Genomic DNA, 21,702 nt, shown 5'->3' with positions numbered 1-21,702 from the left:
TTTGAGAAAGCGCCACACAGCCTTCCACAATGGTTGCACCATCTTACATTCCCACCAACAGTGAATAAGAGTTCCAGTTTCTCCACATCCTCGCCAGCATTTGTTGCTTGCTGTTCTGTTATATTTTGCTATTCTTACTGGGGTGAGATGATATCTCATAGTTGTTTTGATGAGAAGATCCTTTTTATTATTTCAGTGTTTTTTAATTTGCTGAGGCTTGATTTGTGTCCTAATACATGATCTGTTCTGGAGCATGTCCCATGTGCACGTAAGAAGAAAGTAAATTGAGTTTTGGTTGAGTGCAGTAACCTAAATGCATCCAAAAGGTTTATTTGGCTATTTATACAGTTTAGTTCTTGTGCATCTTTGTTAAGTTTCTTTCGAGTGACCCAGGCTTTGGTGAGAATGGTGTGTTAAAGTCTTTTTTCACTATTGTGGTGGTGTCTAATTCTTTCTTCAAGTCTGTTAACTTTTAAAATGTATTTCTGTCATGTATTGCATAGATACTGACCAATGTTGTGTCTTTTTAACCTAATGTGCCTTTTATTGTTATATAGAGCCTTTCTTTGTCTTTTATGGTGGTTTTCATCCTGAAGTCTATTTGATCAGAGATTAGTATGGCCACTCCTGCTTTTTTATGTTTTCCTTTGGCTTGATGTGTAGTTTCCCAGCTTTTTATTTTAATCTTTTTCCTTGTTTCTTAGATGGTTCTCTTGTGGCAACATATTAATGGAATTTGCTATTTTTTTTTTTAGAGTTTAATTTGTACCTTTAATTTTTAAATGAGTCTTAATTTCTAGTTTTGGTATTCAGTTCAAGATAATAACAACAGAAAGACACACTTAAAATGGGTGGAAACAGCTTCCACAATTTTATGATAATCACATTCTTTCCATAAAAGTAAATTCTCAAAACTTTTAACATTCAGAACACAAAAATAAATTTCAGTTTATCGATTTCACTCTTCCAGTTCCAAAAGGCAGTTATCACAGAATAATTATTCATCATGTAAAATTTCACTGTCTCAAATAAGAAACACTCATCCAATGCAAATAACAATTCAAAGTACAGATTTTATATAGAGACTGATGTCATCATTTTCTCTTTTGCTTCCATTCTTTAAAAAAGCAGGGATGGGGGATAGGGCAGACAATTCCTGACCAGCACACAGACCTTTTCAAGCAACTCCGAAAAGGAAGATCAGTAAAGGAAATTCCTGAGTTGAGGTGGTCTTCAGTGTGTTCACAAAAACCAGACCAGAATCCCTCTCTAGTTCACTTGGCTGAAGAACAGGCATTTGTGCTGTTCAGGCAGATGTGTATGCTGTGTTCCATTTCCTTTACTATATCAGCTATGAATACTGCACTGACAACCAAGCTGTTCCCTTCCGTTTGAGACAGATCATTTGTCACTTTTTTGAGACATTTCATCTTCCCTCCCAAGAAAAGCTAGTTCAAATATACTCACTAGTGTCTTTGGTTACAAGGATAATACCGTATCTAGATACTGTTAGTAATGGTTCTCCTATGGCTAGGTTAAGACTGGAAAGAATCTTATAGGTATATATAATATAACCTGCAGTTTTTAAGTACCTTACAAGTTACTGCATAAAGTCCAGGTCTTGTTGCTGTTTGCTTCTATCGTAAGTCTAGCTCTTTAAAATTCTGTTCATGTCTACGGTAGCAATCTTTCCATGGGGTCAACCATGAACCACCTATAATGCAAATGATGGGGAAGGGTCACCGAGCGTGATCCCTCCAGTCCTTTCCAGGACAGGATAGGTCTCCACAGGACACACAGAAGACAAAAACATATCCAGCTGGTTCTTTACAATAATCTCATCTGGATGCAGCTTGTGGGGGTAGATAGTGGGCCAGTGTCATCTCCCAGGCATCAACAAGATATACCCCAACCCCTGAGAACATTCTCTGAAGGATGATGTCCAGCTGAAAGGTGTATCATTCACTGTTGAAAAGGCTCACTCCGGGCTCCAGCTCTTGGACATTGGCTGTCCAGATGAACACCACAGTCTTAGGGCTTTGATCCAGGAGCTGGACAATGGCTTGATGAATGTTCCTGAGCTGCCGAATGTATACTTCCAAGGGGAAGGTGCTGAAGTGAGACCATATGGCGATGGTGACCACCGTGTTCTTTCCTCCCACGATACCATTCAACTTGTTTACCACATAGTGGAGCTCATTGCTGAAGACAGTTGTGAAGCGAATGGGTGGCCCATGGCAGCGATACTGCAGCAGGATGTTGTGCTTCTGGTCCACCCCAAGGAAGGGCCCAACATTCTTGGGACTGCCCAATTTAAATACCACTAAGTCTGGAACAAATGCAGTAAGCTATACCAACCACTGCCTGATTGTTGAGTCACCGAATAAATACACCATTTTTCTTTGTAAGCGTTCTGTGACTTTGTCAGGGTCGTTAAACTAGCGCATCTTGAACTTCCTGGGCCTCCACTGGTCTTCATAATAATATCCAGAAAGAAAAGTTCCTGAGTCTTGAGATAGTTCTGAGTCGCCAGTGTCTTTTTTCTGGGAAGCATAATCATCAGGTCCGCTGGATTTGATGGGTATTTTTATATTGACACCACTCTGGAAGAAAGCACTCTCTGTGGAGGTGAGGAGGCCCTTCAAGTACCCGCCTTTGAAATGGTTAATCCTGCTGCTGCAAGGGAGCTTCTTTGGTTTGAAACAGAACCAGGGCTCCCCTGTGTAGAGGTCTGTGAAGTTACACAGGGGCAGGCCCCCAGGAAGACACACGTTGCACTCGGTGGTTTCAGAAATTCTTCCTGATCGGAAGAGACTCTTGAAGTAGACCCTGTCTGGTTTCTCCTTCTACAGGTGCTGAAGGACTCTGATCCCTTCACTGGGGTGGACCAGCAATATGAACACATGAACTGTACCATTAAGAAGGCTGCAGAGTTCAAGATGGCAAAGTAGCTTGAAGAAGGGTCAGTGCTCTCCACAAAGAACACAGGACCCAACTCAGGCACCTGCCACTTTAAAGCCACCAGCAGGGAGTTCTCCTCCATGCATTTCCGGGTGGACAGGGCCTGATGTTCATAGCCACAGTGGGGATTCTGGCTAACTGCTGTCACCTTGGGGGAAAGAAATTCTCCACTGCTGTTGATGAATATGGCAGAAGCAGTCTCATTGTCCAAGTACTGAGTAACATTGACGACCAGCACCACCACCATCAACACTGCAAGCAGACAGCAGAAAAGACGTAGTTTGAAGAAATTGGTCCACATTGTCTGGCTGTGTCCTGATCACCCATGGCCAATACCATGCTACCTTCACTTCTCAAAACTCCATGTTTTTGTTTTTCTGAACTGCAGATGGGCTTTCCTTTTAATTTGCTTCTTTTCTGGTAGTGTCAGGTTCTTTTGTGTAGAAGAGAGATGCAAGTTGGTTTAAGAAAGATGTTTTTCTTCAGATAACTCCTTTTGTAAATTTCTAGTTTTGAAGAAGATATATTTATTGGAACACATTAGAGCCTGCCTCTAACTTACTTTCCAGTGTGAAGACCCAAAGGCAGACAATGATGAAAGTGGTGTTCATTCTTTCCCTGCCACACGTGAAGCTCACACTGCTGAGTTTTCATTTTTAGAGCACCTTCCTGCTCCTCGTCTGGCTGCATGCAGCTCCAGGATTTGCTTTTTAAATTCATTCTGCTACTGTTTTTCTCTCAATTGGTGCATTTAAGCCATTAAGGTTGTTGACAGGCCAGGTGTTATTGCTGCCATTTTGCTGTGTTTCTTTTTCTGTTGATTTTGGTTACTCTGGTCCATCTACTTTACTTTGGTGTCTGTGTGAAGGACTTCCCTTAAAATGTCTTTTAGAGTTGGTCTTATTTCACAAATTTCTTAAGTTTTTGCTTTTCTGTAGAGGCTATGATTCTCCTTCATTTTTGATGGACGGCTTTACTAGGTACAGAATCCTTGGCTGACAAGTGTTTTCTTTCATCCTTTTAGATATGGCATCCTGTTGTTTTCTTGCTTGCATGGTTTCTGCTGAAAAGTCAGAACTTAATCTAATTGGATCTACTTTGTAGGTGGTGGTGTTGTGATGTGCCATCGAGTCACTGACAACTCATAGCGATCCTGTGTACAGAAGCCCTAAATACTGCTCTATCCTGTGCCAACCTCACCATCTCTGACACACTCACTCCCACCACCCCAGTCACAGAATCGATCCATCCCATTGAGGGTCATCTTCTCCTGTGCTGTCCCTCCACTCTCCCAGAGATGGCCCTCTCCAAGGACCAGTCTCTCCTTGCAACATGCCCAAAGTATGTCACAAGAAGCTTCAGAATCCTGACACCAAGTAACAGCCCGGCTTCACCCTCTCTAGGACAAACCTGTTTGTTCTCCTACCAGTCCGTCATATATTCAACACTCTCTCCAGCACCACAGCTCAAAGGCATTAATTCTCTATCATCCCTACTCATTGTCCAACTCTCAGATGCATAGCACGTAAGTGGAAAGCCCGGATCAGGTGCACCTTAGTCTCCAGCCTGATGTTGTTGCTCTTCAGTACTCTTGAGAGGTCCCTCACAGCTGACTTTCCCAATGCAATTCGTCTCTTGATTTCCTGGCTGCTGGTACCAAGAGTGACTCTGTTTTTTTCCATGCTGCTTTTAAATCCACATCAGTATATTTCTTCTGCCTCCTTGTCTCGGGTTTTTTCGGTCTTCAGTGTGTTCTGCTTTTTTTAGGAGAAGGCTTGTTTTGATTTTTCCACTCAGTTTTAGGCTGGCTCCTACTTTCTTGACATTATGTGAAGTTTTCTTGTTATGTGTTTGACTGTGTCTAAGTTGCTGCTACTTCTTTAACTTTATGAAGCTACTGATTAGTTGTAGACTTTAAGTGTTCTGTTTATGGAGGTGGGCAGCTTGCTATATGGGAAGTCCCTTCTGGGCCTGTGCAAGAGAAGGTTTCTGTTTCCTAAAGTCCTTCAGATCCTCTCTGGCCTGCAGCACAGCCCAGTGGGAATCTTACCCTCATGTGGCCTGCCTCTCCTGTAGTCTCTTGTCTTGAGTGCTGTGAGGCCCAATGGAGAGACCAGTTTCCCCAACTGAAGTAGTTTGTCTCGAGGGGAGTTGCAGACACCTCCCCTTCCAAGTCAGTTTTGCCTACTCTGGAAGGAAGTCTCACCTGATTGCAGCCCCCTCTTCCAAAGTAGATTTGTCCGAGATTATTTGAGGAGTGGTCCAATGGCCTGGTTTTCAACTACAGCAGTTTCTCTTGTGAGTAGTTGCAGTCAGCTCTCTCCTCTGGACCTCTTCTTGTTCTCTCAGGGAGGAGGTGTCTCACCTGATTGATGGCAGCCCCCTTTCCTAAAGTTTCCTTGTCCTTGATAATTTCAGAAGGCCCTGAGTCCAGGTTCCCCAATTGTAGCAGTTCCTCTCCTGAAGAGTTGCAGGCAGTTCCCTCTCAGGCATCTCCATTTGAGTCCCTCCTTGTTATTTTGATTTGCATCTCTGATTGCCAGTGATTTTGAACACTGCCTCATAAATTTGTTTGAGATTTGAATATGTTTCCTTGTAGAGTCTTTTTCATGTCTTTAGCCTATTTTGCAGTCTTTTGCTTGTGGAGTCTCTGTAGTAGTCTATAAATTTTATCAACCCTTGGATTATCATTGCCAAATGTTTTTTCCCCAGTCTGTAGGCTTCCTTTTCGTACGATTGGAAAAAGTTTTTTGATGCACTCAGGGATTTGATGTTTAGATGGTCCCATTTGTCAATGTCATTCTCTTCTGGTATTTCGGGCTATGTTTGCAGACGTATTTATTCTGTTGACTAGGGCTTCTAAATTTTTTCCTGTTTTACTCTGATAATTTTATACCTATGTCCCTAATCTATGTAAGTTGGGTTTTGTCTGTGATGTGAGATGTGGATCCTGCTTCAATTTTCTCCAAGTAGATGCTCAGTTTTGTCAGCACCATTTGTTAAAGACACTGTAGTTTCCCCATTTATTAGGTTTTGTTTTTTGTTGAATATCAACCAACTACAGGTTGTTGCTGTTGTTATGTACCGTCAAGTCGCTTGCGACTCATAGCGACCCTAAGTACAACAGCCCTAAACTTTGCTCTGTCCTGTGCCAATCACACCATCTCCGATACACCCATCCCAGGATTCTTCATTCTATACCATTGGTCTATATGTCTGTCATTCTGCCAGTACTATGCTGGTTTAGTTATTATGGCTGTAAAGAAGGTTTTAGATCAGTAAGTGTGATACTTTCTACTTCATTTTTATTTTTCAGAAGAGCTTTGTTTACTCAGTGTCTCTTTTTCAAATAAAACTGGAAATTGCCTTTCATGTCTCCTTTAGAATGAATTTGGTATCTGTATTGGGATTTTGTTGAATGTGTAGATTGCTTTTCGTAGGATTATCATTTTCACAATGTTGAATCTTCCTGTCCATGAACATGGAATATTTCTTTCCTTTAATTATTTTGCATTTTATTTATTGTACTATTGTTTTGTAGTTTTCTTTATAAAGGGATTTTTATCTCTTGTTAGCTTTATTCTTAACCTGTTTCATCTTGTAAATGTTAATGCTTTTCTAATTTCCTTTTTCTTACTTTCTTTGTTGCAAAGTAGACAAATTCACTTGATTTTTGTATCTTCCTCTCATAACCTGTGCTCTTCTAAATTGGCCTTCTAGGTCTAATAGTTTTTTGTTTATTGTTTATTTGTTGAATCTTTGAGATTTTCTGTCTAAACTATCATATCATTCGCATATAAAGTTTCACCACCTCTTTGTGAATTTGGAGACCTCTTCTTTCCTTCTTTTCCCTTATTGCTAGTACTTCCAATATCATATTGACTAAGAGTGATGATTGTGGGCATCCTTGGCTAGTCTTTTTTCTGAAGGTGAATGAGTGTAGTCTTTCTTCATTGAAAATTATGTTGGCTTTTGGTTTTGCATATATACTTTTAACTATGTTGAGTAAATTCCCCTCTATTCCTATTTTGTTGGGGGTTTAAAATGAAAGTGGTGTTGGATTTTGTTGAAGGCCTATTTTTCATCAAAGATAGGATTATGTGGGTTTTGATCTTTATTAATGTGTTGAATTATGTTGATTGCTTTTCTTAGGCTGAACCATCCTTACATATCTCTTACGAATCCTACTAGGTCATGATGAACTTTTTTATTTTTTAATATATATACTGTTGGATATTGGCTAGGATTTTGTTAAGAATTTGTAAATCTATGTTCATGAAGAATATTGGTCTAAAGTTTGGTTTTTTTGGTAATATTTGCACCTGGTTTGGTTATTAGGATTATCCTTGCTTATTAGAACGATTCTGAAAGTGCTCCTTTTTCCCCCCTCTTCTCCTTTTTACAGTACTTTAAGTAGAATTGATGATAGTTTGTCTCTGAAAGTTTGTTGGAATCCACCAAAGTTTGGTAGAAACCATTTGGGCCAATATATATAGGTTTTTGGGTTTGTTTTTGTTTTTTTTTTTTTTCTTGAAGCCTTTTTATGATCTGCTCAATTTCTTCATTGGTAATTAGTCTGTTCAAGTGTTTTGCTTGTGTTGTGTGTGCCAATTTGAGTAGCGTGTGTGTTTCTGGAATGAATTTTTCCATTTCCTCTATGTTTTCTAACTTATTAGAACATAGCTTATCATAATACTCATTATTATCTTTTATTGCATTTGGTTCTGTTGTCGTATTGCCTGTTTCTCATTCAAATTATTAATGTCTTCATTTGTTAAGTTTGCCAATGATTTCTTTATTTTTAACTCTTTAAAAGAATCATCTCTTGGTCTTGTTGATGGTTTGGCTTTTCGGTTTTTTTATCTCTTTTTTTCAGTCTTTATCACTGTAGTTTCTTCTAAAGGCTGTGGAATTAGCTTGTTCCTTTTTTTACATACTGGAGATGTTGGGTGAAGTAGTTTATTTTATGCCTTTTTTTTTAAATGTATGTGCTTATTGCCATGAATTAGCCTTATAAAAACTGCTTTTACTGTATCTGAGAAGTTTTGATATGTTGTATTTTCATTTGTTTGAAGAACTATTTTATTTCACTTTTCATTTCTTCTGTGACCCTACAGTAATGCTCAAGCAGTCAGTTATTTAGCTTCTACATAAGTAGTTAGTTAATTCTTATCCTCAATTTCTACATTTATGACATTGTTGTCTGAGAAGACACTTTGCATTATTTCAGTGTTTGGTTTTTTTTTCCCCAAGCTTGATTTGTGTTCTAATATATGGTCAGTTCTGGATAATGTACCATGTGCACTTACAAAGAAAGTTTTTGGTTGAGTGCAATACCCTGAAAACATCCACAAATTTGAGTTGACTAAAAGTTTTTTTGGAGTTGATCTGTCTTTTGGTGACAATGGTGTATCTCTTACCACTATTATGGTACTATTTCATCAAGTCTGTTAACTGTTGTTTTATGTATTTTACTGGTCTGTCATTTGGTGCATAGATGTTGACCAAAGTTATGTTTTCTTAAAAAAGTTATGTTGACCTTTAAGTTGTGCCTTTGATTATTATGTAGTACCCTTGCTTGTCTTTTATACTGGTTTTCATCCTGAATTCTATTTAATCAGAAATTAATATTGACCCTCCTTCTTTTTTGTGGATGCCATTTGCTCCAGCCTTTGTTTTTTAATCTGTCTTTTTCCTTGTTGACAAGGCCATGTTTTATCACTGCCATTTTGCTGTGTTTCTTTTTCTGTTGATTTTGGTTACTATGGTCCATCCACTTTCCTTTGGTGTCTCTGTGTGAAGGACTTCCCTTAAAATTTCTTTAAGAGTTGGTCTTGTTTTCACAAATTTCTTAAGTTTCTGCTCTTCTATAGAATGTGATTTGTCCTTCATATTTGATGGACTGTTTTACTAGGTACAGAATCCTTGGCTGGCAGTTGTTTTTTTTCAGCCCTCTGGATATGGCATCCTGTTGTTTTCTTGCTTTCATTATTTCTGCTGAGAAATCATAACTTAATCTAATTGGATCTACTTTGTAGGTGATTCTTGGTTTTTCTCATGTTGCTTTTAGTATTCGCTCCTTATCTTTGATTTTGGAGAATTTTACTATGATGTGTTGTGATGTTTTATGTTTTTCTTTTGGAATCTAGTCTGTTTAGGGTTCATTGAGTTTCTTGAATGTTAATTTCCTTATTTTGTATAATATATAGGACATTTTCTTCTAGTACCTCTTTGCTCAATTTTCTTAGTGCTTTCATACCCACTTCCTGTTCTTGAATTTCCATCATATTTATGTTGTTCCTTTTGATGCAATCACACATGATTCTAATGTTTTCTTCTTTTCCTTCCGTCTCCTCTGTGTTTTTCCTTCTTGTATGTTCCGATTGGTTACTTTGGGTGGACAGTGTTTGGTGAAGCTCCCTGATTAAAACACACTTGGAAGCAGGAGGAGCATCCACTTCCACAACAGCTTGCCTCTGGAAACCCTATGAACCTGGAGAAAGGACAAAAGTTATACAGGAGGTGTGCAGAACTTTGGTTCATAGTGTCACTATGAGTCGCCTGCGACTCGACAGCACTTAACAACACCATCGCCAACAACAGCAGAGAACGAGCAGTTGACCTAGCAGACAGAAAGCCATGCTCCCAAGCCAAAGGTGGATGACTCTACTCCGTGACCCTCAGGCCTGCCTTTAATTGTTTTTGGTGAAATATTCTTCTAGGTCATGTAACCCTGGTATGTCCACTTGCTGTACAGAGGTAACTCTTGGTTGCAGTGAAGCCAAACACTGTGACACTGATGAGTCAAATGAGAGAATAGTTACCCATGGTGGACAGTGTTTGGTGAAGCTCCCTGATTAAAACAAGCTTGGGAGTCGAAGCGTCATCCACTTCCACAATAGCTTGCCTCTGGAAACCCTATAAACTAGAGAAAGGACGAAAGTTATACAGGAGGTATCCAGGACTTTCGTTTATAGGGTCGCTATGAGTAGCTTGTGACTCGACGGCACAACAACAGCAACATGTTCTGATTGAGATTCTTCTTTTCCAGCTCACTGACTCCATTTTCTGCCTCTCTGTTTTGCTCATTTGTGTCCCAGCATGTTGAAAATTTCTACTGTTTCTGTCTGATATTTTGGATTGTATTTTCATGCATTTCTATTCTTTCCAGTACTGTGTTGGTTGGCTATATCCTCTGTCTTGTGATTTTTTAATTTCTTCTCCCTTTTTATCTATGGTGTCAATTCATTCTTCCATCTTTTGCAATTTCTTCAGTAGTTGTTCCTGTTTCTCCACATTGATATATTTCTTCTGCTTCCCTGTCTCCATTTGCTTTATGGTTTCCATTCTTCTATCACTTGAACTTTTTCCAATAGGTGTTCATATAATTCCACATTGATATATTTCTTTCTGCCTTCTTTTCTCTGGGGTATTCATTGAGTCTTCAATATGTTCTGCTTTATTGGGAGAAGGCTTGTTTTGTTTTGTATTATGTTTGAGGCTGCCTGCTACTTTCTTGACATTGTGTGCCGCTTTCATCTTATGTGTTAGGCTGTTTTTCTTGTATCTGTGTAGGCTGGTGATACTTCCCTAACTTTTTGAAGGTACTGATTAGTTTCAGGCTTAAAGTTTTCTGTTTATGGGGATAAGCAAGGCCCTATGGTAAGCCCCTTCTGGGCCTATGCAGGAGCAAGTTTGCCTTTCCTAAAGTCATTCAGATCCTTTTTGGTCTACAGCACAGCCATGTGGGAATCTTTCCTGAGTGTTGCCTACCTCTTCTAAAGTCTGTTACTGTCCTGGGTGTCGTGGGGCCTTGTAAAGAGACCAGGTTCTCCAGCTGAAGCAGTTTCTCTCCATGGGAGTTTCAAGTGGCTGCCTCCCCCTCCTCCTCCCCACTGCACATCAATGTGCCTTCTTTGAGAAGTCTCTCACCTGATTGCAGCCTTCTCGCCTAAAGTCTGATGTCCTCCATGGTCTGAGAAGTGGCAGTTTCTCTCCAGGGAAATTGTAGGCAGTTCCTGCCTGGGCACCTCAGTGGGCCTGCTCTAAGAGGAAGTCTCTCACCTGATTGTAGCACCCCCCCTTTTAATCTATTGTTGTTTAAGTCTGGGGAGTGGCCCTGAGGCTGAGTTCCCCAACTCCAGCCAGTTTCTCTCCAAGGCAGCTCCCTCTTGTGCCCCTCAGTGCATGCTGTTTGGGAGGAATTCTTTCATCCAATTTCAGCCTCCTTTTTTTTTATTTATTATTATATTTTTTCCATCCTTTTATTCTTCTTATTATTAATGGAAGTGTACAGAGATTTTGGATTTGCATTCATTCATTGTTGCACTTTTCTCCCTGCCCACCTCTCCCCTCTAGTTCATTCTTCTCTTTGAAAAGCAAAGGAAAAAATCTTTCATTATTATACAATCCCTCCCCCAAAGTCCACTCTACTGTGCAGCCTTCATTCTGGACACATGTCATGACAATAATACCTAATCATATATACCTTTTAAACAGTTCTCTCTCTCATCTGTTTCAATACAGTATACATAATTTATCCCATCTTTCTCATTTCCCCCACCATGTCAGTCCCATTTTACAACAGTGGCACTATGCAGTATTTGTTCTTTTGTGACTGAGACACTTCACTCAGCATAATGTCCTCCAGGGTCATCCATTTTGAAGAATATTTCATGAGTCCCTTGTTATTCAATGCAGTGTAGTATTCCATTATGTGACTATACCACAGCTTCTCTATCCATTGGTTTGTTTATGGGTACTTAGGTTGTTTCCAACTCCTTGCTATTGTGAACAAAGCCGCAATAAACATGGGTGTGCATGTATCTGCTTGGGTGGCAGTTATAGTTTCTTTAGGGTATGTTCCCAGTAGTGGAATTGCTGGGTCAAATGGTATTTCTATTTCCAACTTTCTAAGAAAAGTGCCATACTGTCTTCCGTAGTGGCTGCACCACTTTACACTCCCACCAACAGTGAATAAGGGTTCCAGTTTCTCCACAACCTTGCCAGTATTTGTTGTTTGCTCTTTTGTTAAATTTTGCTATTCTTACTTGGGTGAGATGATATCTCATAGTTGTTTTCAGCCTCCTCTTCTAAAGTCTGTTGTCCTGGAATGTCTGGGAATAAGTGTGACTAAATTGACCATCACTAAAATTGTCCTTTGATGGCCTGTTTCAGGATTTGAGTGCCTTTTCTCTATTAGCTTCTACTTCATTATTCCACTGAGAAGCTGTGCTGCAATCCCAAGGGCACATGGTTCAAATTCACCAGCTGCTCTGCAGGAGAAAGATGGGCAGTCTCCTTCCATGCGATTTATTGCCTCTGAAAATCCACTGGAGGTTCAGCTATGGATCTTTTCCAACTCAATGGTACTCAACAACAGCAACACAATACCTTAGTATTTGGTGGTTCCTTTTTTTTCCTTCCTTTTTGAATTTTAAAAATACAGAGGATTCAGTAGAGTTAACAAGGATGTTATCATGTTGAGCAACAAAATGGTTTCACACAAGGAAGCGTGGATTTTAAAATAGAATTAAATTTTCTGTCCTTGAAGTATAATGTTGCCTTTAGCAAACACTGTCAGTGACATACTTGTTAGGGGAATGTGTTGTCATTGCACATACATATAATAATAACTACAAGTACTTTTTGAATGTTTGTTCTATCACACAGTGTCACATTAAAAAAAATCATTGTCTGTAAGCCAGTTCTGACTCATAGCATGATGTTGTATCACCATGTATCTATGAGGAAATGGAAGTACAGCAAAGTTATCATTTGACAAGAATCACTAGTATTCAATTCAGTATTCAACTTGAGGCGTTTGATTTAAAGTCTTTGCTCTTTTGTGATCTATGTTAAGTGGTAAGTCTACCCCTAGTTCAGAATTCAGAGCTAAATGTAATGTTTTCAGCGACACAAAGCAAACACATTGCCACTAAGTTTCTACCATTTGCGACATCATAAGACACAAAAACTATCTGTAGGGTTTCCAAGGCTGTACCGTGATAGAAGAAAATTTTTTCATGTTTCTCCTGTGGAATCACTGATTTTTTAGTTATTTAGCAGCTGGTTGCTTTAACAGCACCCCCAGGTTCCTTGAGCCACTGGTTTGCAGAAAGTAACTGTAGCCTTTGAAGTATTGAATTCTTAATATTTTGTTACAAATGCTGCAGATTGTACTAGGTGGTTTTACTTGACATAATCATACTTCAGCATCTCATGTCTTTATATCTTCATCACTACATCTGTGTAGAAACTTAGTTTTCTCTGTGTTAAAACGATACAAAAATTCACTGATACCTTTTATAATGTTCATTGGGAATATATGTGCACATATTTTGTTTTTGTATACCACCTAGTTGGAACCAACTCATAGCTTACCCTGTGGCTATGTTCAGAGGCAGCTAATCACAAGGAGGAGATTGCCGATCATCCCATGGAGTAGCTGGTGTCCTTGAACTGCGTGCCTTTGGGATAGACCTCACATATTTCAGGAGAACATGTAACACATTTGAAGATAGGTGGTTTATCCAAATTCAAGTGCCTGCCTTATTTTGGGATGTGCACTTGAACTTGGAGGAAGCTACCTTTTCTCCCACACTGTCTTTCATTTTTTGTTATAGGGATTTTCAACCTTTGGGAGCTCAGGTCTCCCAATTGCCTTGTGACCTTATATCTGACATACTTGAGAAAGGTTTTCTTTTTGAAGACTACCTAGCATTTCTCTTTGTTCACATGGTAGCAGCAGTCTCTCGTGAATTTAAGAGTTTTATCTTTTTCTGGTTTTATATTCTTTGTCCAAAAGAAGCCTGGTTTACGTTGGAGTTGATGGTTGACTGATTTACTCATTTGGCAGCTAATAACCAATCTTTCATTACTGACCCTTTCCTCCACCACTTGTAGACATCCTTTCACTCCCTCAGATGTTGATTGACACTTTGTGCTGGTGTGTACCCTTCCTAGGAGCCCTTCTCATCCTGCAGGCCCTAACTCCTCAACTGCTCACACTCTGACACCCTCCAGCACATTGTCTCTGTAATCTCTGACATGCCCTGATCCCACTCTGACTCTGACACCTGAGCCAGACCATGTAAACACGTGGATGCTCTTACTTCACCCAGACTTTGGGTATACAGAAGCCCGCTCCCAGGCCCCAGCACCCTCTTCTGCCTAAATGCTCATAACTTTGCTTGGATTTTTACTGCTTGCTCTGAGTCAGCCCTCCAGCCCAAGAAAATGGAATATACTTGTTCAAGAAGAGACAGGAAGGGAAAGAGAGGGAAGACAAAAAAAGGAAGGCTCATACACATTTCTAAGAAAAGACTGTTTCTGTATTTACTATCTTATTACCAAAAATTCCCCACTACATTTCATATATATGTATTTTGTCCAACAGGTTATGAAGTTCATGGAATGGAAAAAATACCAGAAGAAGGACCAGCACTTATAATTTTTTACCATGGAGCTATTCCCATAGATTTCTACTACTTTATGGCTAAAATTTTTATCCATAAAGGTAGAACTTGCCGCGTAGTAGCTGATCACTTTGTTTTTAAAATTCCAGGTAAATCTTCACTATAGATGGGGATAAGAAAATATTTAACTAACATCATATTATGTGGGTAGTACATGACTTTGCTGTATCATTTGAAAAGAAAAGCTTTGATTTTCTTGTTTATAAAAAGAAAATATTATAGATTATAAAAGTAAATACAAAAACACTGTGTCCAAAGTAATATTTAATTCTTTATTTATAGCTATGTAATCTTCATTAAAAAAATCAGATTGTAAGCTTTAACTGAAAAATAAACCATAACTTCTAAAAAAAATAATTGTATTTTAACTTCTGTAGTTATATGGGGCAGGTGTGACAGATGGTAAGGTGGCCCAGGATAGGACAAAGTTCAGAGTTATTTTTTCTAGGGTTCCTATGAGTTGTAGTTGACTCAGCAGCACATAACAATACCAAAGTCATATTTTGGTGTATTAATTTTTTAAGTTATATTTTAGTGTAGAAGGTGGGTGATTTTTTGTATGTTGGTTTTACCCCCTTTTTTTTCCATGAGATACTGAGTTTTAGGGTTATAACTTGCTTATTATTAAATTTTGATTACTCTTGATTTTGATATTAAACCCAGTGCTATTGATTCCGACTCCTTGTGACTATAGAGGACAGAGAACTGCTCCTTAGAGTTTTACCTTTTGCACAGAGCAAGTGGGTAGTTTCAAACTTCTAGCCTTTCATTTGGCTGTGATGTGCCAGTATCTTGGTTTGATAAACTCAAAAACCTTACTGCTAGCAAGTCAGGATTGACTGATAGCTGATCCTTCAGTGAGTTTATAGAGGCTATAAGTTGCTCAGGAAAAAAATTGCTCATTTTTGTCCCATGTGGTCGCTGGCAGATGCAAACTGCCTACGCATGAATTGGCAGCACAGATATCACAGATAAATTCAAGATGAGTTTAAAAAAAAATTTAGCTAGAATATAATTTGTGTAGTAATATATAGCCTCGATGGCCTAGTAATTTACCACTGTAAGATTGAGGGCTGTGTACTTTGTTCATAAAAACTTTTTACTTTGAAAAAAAAATTCTTAAGCTCATTGAAACAAAATATTATTTTCTTTTACCACTGAATCAGTGGAAACAAGCTAAGAAAGTATTTTGTGGACTATTTGGAATTGAATATGTAAATTCCAACCAGTTAAACAAAAATCAAGCACTAGGTTAAATCGTGATGACCACTATTTAAGATGCTGCAGTACCTTTCATAAATTTGGTTAATTTTTGGATATCACTGTATCACTTAAAGGCCTAAATAAGCTATAATGCTTTCATTCAAAATATAATCACTTTATAACAAATTTGAAAAGTAGAGAAAAAAATGTCATTATAATATAACGAGCCTAACAGAAAAAGTTTAGTATTTTCCATTTGCATATTTTTTACATATTAAGCACAAAATAGATAATGTTTAAAGCAATGATAGCATTTTACATTGCTGTGTCTATAGACACTATGTTCTGTAAGGAACAGTTTTAATGCATGGCTAAAATAATTTACTTAAGTTTTTTCCTTTGGTTCTTTAATTTTTTTCATTCTTGAGTAATGTGACAGGATTTTTTTTTAGAAAACAAACCCTGTTGCTATTCAGTCATTTCATACTCTTAGCAGCTCTTCCTCAGGATTATGAGACTGTATACCTTTATGGGAGAAAACTATCCAATTTTCTCCCATGGAACTGCTGATAAACTCAAACTACTGACCTTTTGATATCAGCATAACATATAATGCACTATACACTAGGACTCCTTAGGATGTGAATATTTTTCCAAATTTTTTTTCTATTTATGATTTGCTTACTATTTTAGCATTAAGCCCTTTATCACTTTCTGAATAATCAGGTCAGCATAGATAAAGACATATAAAGTTTAGTTAGCTGCACAATTTTCATTGCACAATAGCGTATTCCTAGTCTCTGGCCTATACTAACATAATTTTTTAAAAATTCTTGTTTAGAATTTAATTAGATATTTAATCACTGGCAGGATATTTTTTTTTTGTCCCTGTATAGCTGTTGTTTGAAATGCTATGTAATGGTAGGATTAGCTGTTTCTGAGTATAACACCCTTACCTTCATAAAAATTAAGTGATATTTGCTATTACTAATTTTTTAAAAAACTAAGAGTTCATAACATCTAAACTATAAAGAGTATGATGGTGGTCTTGCCAGTATTTCTGGGGTTAGGTACAGTTAAAGTGACTTTTTTCTCAATGATTCTCTTCCTTGTAGGGTTTATATAAGGAAGATTAGATGTGTGATTGCTGGTGGGATATTATGACATCTCAGTAAATACTGTAGAGTTCTTAAAGCAGGAAACAGTGGAAGGAACTGACGGAGATTCCACTGTGGTGGAATCTCTGCTGTGCCAGTTACTAGGTATGCACTTCGAGCAAGCTCTTGCCCTCTTAAGTGCAAGTTTGTCTATCTGTAAAACTGACCTAAGGATCCCCATATTCCAAGATTGGTTTTGATCAATAGGGAGATGATCCATAAAAAGTAGGTACTATTTTCACACAGGCGCCTTGGTGACACTGGTTAAAGGGCCTGGCTGCTGACCAAAAGGCTGGCAGTTTGAATACACCAGCCTCTCTGGGAAAGAAAGATGTAGCAATCTACTTCCATAAAGTTAATAATCTTGGAAAGTTTGTGGGCCAGCTCTGCTTTGTCCTGCAGCGTCACTGTGAGTTGGAATTGGCTCCACAGTGGTGGGGTTTGAGTTTTATTACTTTACTAGCAATATAAATCTATGTTAACCATAAGAGTTTTGTTATTATTTTAAATAATAAATAATTCTAATTTAGTTTATGAATTTAGGCACAAATTTTCTACTGTGTAGGTGCCCTGGTGGTACAGTGGTTAAAGTGCGAGGCTTCTAACCAAAAGGTTGCTGGTTTGAGCCCACCAGCTTCTCTCTTCAGGGGAATTGTGTGGCAGTCTGCTTATGTAGCAGTTTCAAGCCTTGGAGACCCAATGGCACAGTTCTGCTCTGTCCTACCGGGTCTTTCTGTGAGTCAGAATTGATTTCCTGTCTGAGGGTTTAGTTAGTTCACTGTGAAGGTTACCATGATTTTTTTTGTTCTTGAATAATTAATCAAGAAGTAATAATGATGAATCGTAATATTATTTTTTAAACAGGATTTAGTTTGTTACTTGATGTATTTTGTGCTATACATGGACCAAGAGAAAAATGTGTTGAAATCCTACAAAGTGGACACTTGCTAGCTATTTCACCAGGTGGAGTTCGAGAAGCTCTAATTAGTGATGAAACCTACAACATTATTTGGGGTAATCGTAGAGGCTTCGCTCAGGTTGCAATTGATGCAAAAGTGGTAAGTTGTATAAGATTAAAATACTTAGTCACCAAAATATATGGGTATTTGTTTTCATTGTAATTCTTTAAAAAATTGCATTTATAACTCTATAAAGAAATAAATACTTTGTAGACTAGAGAAAGTCTTCCATGCATAGAAAATTATTTAAAACAGTCAATCTGGACATTTCAGCTAAACTTTATATTTCAGAAAGTTATTTTTCCCATCATATTTGTAAAATTCTTTTTATTCCTTTGGGTATATATGTATTTAGATGATAGTTACAGAAAGGTGTCAGGTCTTTTGTTCATAGGGTCTCAATGAGTCGTGCTTGACTTGATGGCAGTCAACAACAACAACATATGTATTTAAATGTATAACAGTCAATTTAAACATAAGAATATTCTGGATATTTTAATTCTTTGATGTAACTAGATTTGGTTTGTTTTAGGGATTATTGTCTTGACTACAATTCTTTTTATCTGTGACTAAATTTAGATGACACTAGGACTCAATATGTTTTATATTTTATTGGCAGATATGATCAACTTACAATGTTGATATGAATTTTGACATTTTTCAAAGGCTATGCAAATTAATTTTTCAGTAAAATTCAGTGTTCCTCTCTTCTCTCTGTAATTAGTCTCTCTGTAGTAGACAAGTATGGATACCTTTTGTTTTGTTTACTTGCATTGAGATAGTATTTCCCCACTTTTTTATGTCCATATTTATCCTGTGAAATATTTACTAACAGTGTTTCTTTGCTTTCTGTTTGCTTGATTTTAGCTTCTTTTTTTTAAAAAAAGAAATAGTACCTTTGTTGGAATTTTCCCTTTAGGCCAGTTACTTAGAGATCGCTGCCAGTAATCTCAGTTTGGTTTTTTAATGTTGGTTTGTTTTTTGTTTTGTTTTTTAATATCCACTGTTGCTATGTAAATAGACCAGTATGCACCCTTATTGGTCACCCACTGGAGAAAGCTGGGCAGTTACCGTTCATGCGATTTACAGACTCTGAACACCCCTTGGAGGATCAGCTCTGGGTCATTTCTACCTCAGTGGCACACAACAACAACATGCATGCTTACCTTATCTGTCTTGATTGCAAATACGGATTGTTGATTAAAAAGGGAAATAATTATGGATAATTCACTCTAATCTAAGATCAGTATTTGAAGAATTTAATGTTTTCTTTTTTCTCTAATCATAAATTTATGATGAAGTAAAATATTGAGCTCTTTTTTCTCTCCTATATTTAATATGTATGTGTAACTCCGAGAGATAAGTTATTACTGTCGTGCTTTAGGAATATAATTTTACTAATTACTGGAGAGTTAATGTACTTGAGCTAAGTAGTTAATAATAAAACAATGCAAGGTTTTCAACAGTGTAGTCCTACAGTAGACAGTAAACTACCTGAGGACAAGGCAGTCATTTTAATTTGATGTTCTAGTACAGTGCTCAGGACTTAGTAGTCTTAAGTATTTGTTGAATTGGACAGACTTTTTTACTCTTAACATACAGAATATATAAGCACTAGAGAAGAGAAATTTTTAATTTTATTTTTATAGAATTCTTGGTAAATTTAACTTATACCACATTTTCCTTACTTCCCAAAAAGTCATAGGCAATATTACTGTATGTAAACCAATAAAAAAAATTTAAAATAAAAAGTCATAGGCATTGATGTAGAAAACAGAATCTCAAACTGAATGGATAATATATAGCATGAAAGGATGTATACATAAGTGTGCAAAAATTAATGATAATATAATTTATATTAACACAAAAGGATAGTCTAAGTCATGTATATAAAAACTGATAAAAGCTAAAAACCTACTCATAGCTTCAGTTGTAAATTATTTTATTTTTTTAAAATTATTTCTCCTAACATTTAAGATAGATCGATAAAGATAGATTGAAATCATGTAAATGTGTGTTTGGATTCTAATTCTTTATCCTTTAATAAGTAATATATTGCCTGGAAGAGGATTTGAAAGAAAGAAATGAGCTAGAGGAAGAGACTTCCTAATTCTTCAGAGAATTTCTAGGTAATAAAGAAAACCTAGGTCATTTAGTTAAAGTTTTTGTAAAAAACTTAAGAAAATTTATGAAATAGCTTTCTGTAAATTTGTAAAATGCAAAAGTCATCAACATTGATAATTTTCATAATAGAAATATCTATTTGGTAAATATGTACTACCAAAGTTTTGTGGGACTTTTATAGTACCAAAAGCAGGTGACATGTGTAATTATTCCAATATTGCAGATGAGGAAACTCAGGCACAGAGAAATTGAAGGGCTGGAAGGGACCTTTGTGGTCACACAGCCAGGCAGACTTCAGGCAGCTGGTGAGGTGCCATACCTGACTGCAGTTCACAGTGAGTCGGCTGACACTGAGATTAAAGGGGCCTTCCACATACTTGAGGGAAATCTTTTAATATTATTTGAACAGAGTTAAAAATTGCACCAGTATCTTACCTGAAAAATCCCCTAACAATCCTCACAAAGTTATAAGTCTTAAACAACATTTGATAAAAAATTTGAGACCGTTGTTGTTGTTCAGTGCCATCAAGGCATCTCCGACTTCTATGAACAGATCAAAGAAACTTTGCCCTTTTCTATACCATTCTCAGTCTCTGCTATGCAAGCTCATTGTTACAGTCACTGTTCTTACAATGACTGCTGACTTTTCCAAACGACACTGTTGTGACTGTTGTTATGTACTGTTGAATTTGAACTGACCGCAGCAGACCCTTCAGCTGGTTTTTAGAGGCAGTAAATCACATGGGAGGAGATTATCCATTCTTCTTCTATGGAGCAGCTGGTGGATTCAAACTGCCTGATTGCTGTGTAGCTTCTTACCACTAGGCCATCAAGGCTTCTGTTGTTACAGGATTTTTAAAAAAATTCCATTACCATCACATAGATTGCAATTTGTAGTCAGCCTGTAGATTTCTGTAGAATCGAACAGGGAAGTAGATTGCCACATCTTTCTCATGTTTAGCTGCGGGTAGACTCAAACTGCTGACCTTTTGATAAGCAGCCAAGTGCTTTAGCTGTACATACCACTTTGAAATTGTGACATAGTACAGAAGTTTTAAGAGAAAACTCAGATTTTAAAAACAAGCTTACAAGAATTGAGATTTTTTGGAAAGATTACATGCTTTTTGATATAATGCTTTATGAATTTCTGAAAAGTTACTTTAATAAGAATTTCTGGATGACTTCATATCTAAATAAATTGGAAGAAAAATGAATTGATTTGGAAAGCAAATGGAAAATGTAATAAAAGAAAATTCTGTATTATTTCAGTCCATAAAATAACCTTGAGATAGGGGTAAATTATATTAACATTATCTCTCTTTTGTACATAGATTTTTGTACATAGACATGATAAATAACTTGTCCTAAGGTAATACTTTTTTTAAAAAAATTACTTTGTTGTTATTGCTAGTCATCAATTAGCTGGAATTTTATGCACTAGCAATGACTTTAAATGAGAAGAAGCAAGAGCAAATATTCATTAATAATTCAAAGTGGAATACATGAAATAGTTTTGGAATCTGAAAAACAGCAGCCTGGCCAACTGATCAAAAAAGATTCATATTTGTGACCAAAAGAAAGGAAATCCAATCCTTGAGGATTTTCCTTAAAATAGTTACTGGATTTTTGGCAAATACTTTTTCTGCATATGCACCAACAACCAGAGCCAAAGAAGAAGAAATAGATGATTTCTACCAACATTTACAGTCGGAGATAGATCAAACGTGCAATCAAGATGCATTGATAATAATGGGTGACTGGAATGCAAAAGTTGGGAACAGAGAAGAATCAGTAGTCGGAAAACATGGGCTTGGTGACAGG

At 37.3% G+C, this 21,702-nt stretch overlaps 1 protein-coding gene and 1 pseudogene across 1 annotated transcript in view; one reads left to right on the top strand and one right to left on the bottom strand.

Moving 5' to 3' along the window:
• The window catches only part of TMEM68 (transmembrane protein 68), an 87,329-nt gene that overhangs the window by 11,106 nt on the left and 54,521 nt on the right, over window positions 1–21,702 (top strand). Inside the window, exons 2-3 of the mRNA XM_006888840.1 lie at window positions 14,360–14,527; window positions 17,663–17,856. Of these exons, the coding sequence (XP_006888902.1) occupies window positions 14,360–14,527; window positions 17,663–17,856 (362 nt within the window). The remainder of the gene's footprint in view (window positions 1–14,359; window positions 14,528–17,662; window positions 17,857–21,702) is intronic.
• Window positions 1,715–3,572, bottom strand: LOC102854817 (annotated as a pseudogene).

Source organism: Elephantulus edwardii, unplaced genomic scaffold (genome assembly GCF_000299155.1).
Source record: "Elephantulus edwardii isolate Elephantulus edwardi_28Jun2011 unplaced genomic scaffold, EleEdw1.0 scaffold00072, whole genome shotgun sequence".
Taxonomy (NCBI): domain Eukaryota; kingdom Metazoa; phylum Chordata; class Mammalia; order Macroscelidea; family Macroscelididae; genus Elephantulus; species Elephantulus edwardii.
The sequence above is the reverse complement of the archived record's forward strand: the minus strand, read 5'-3'. Positions and strand labels throughout refer to the sequence as shown.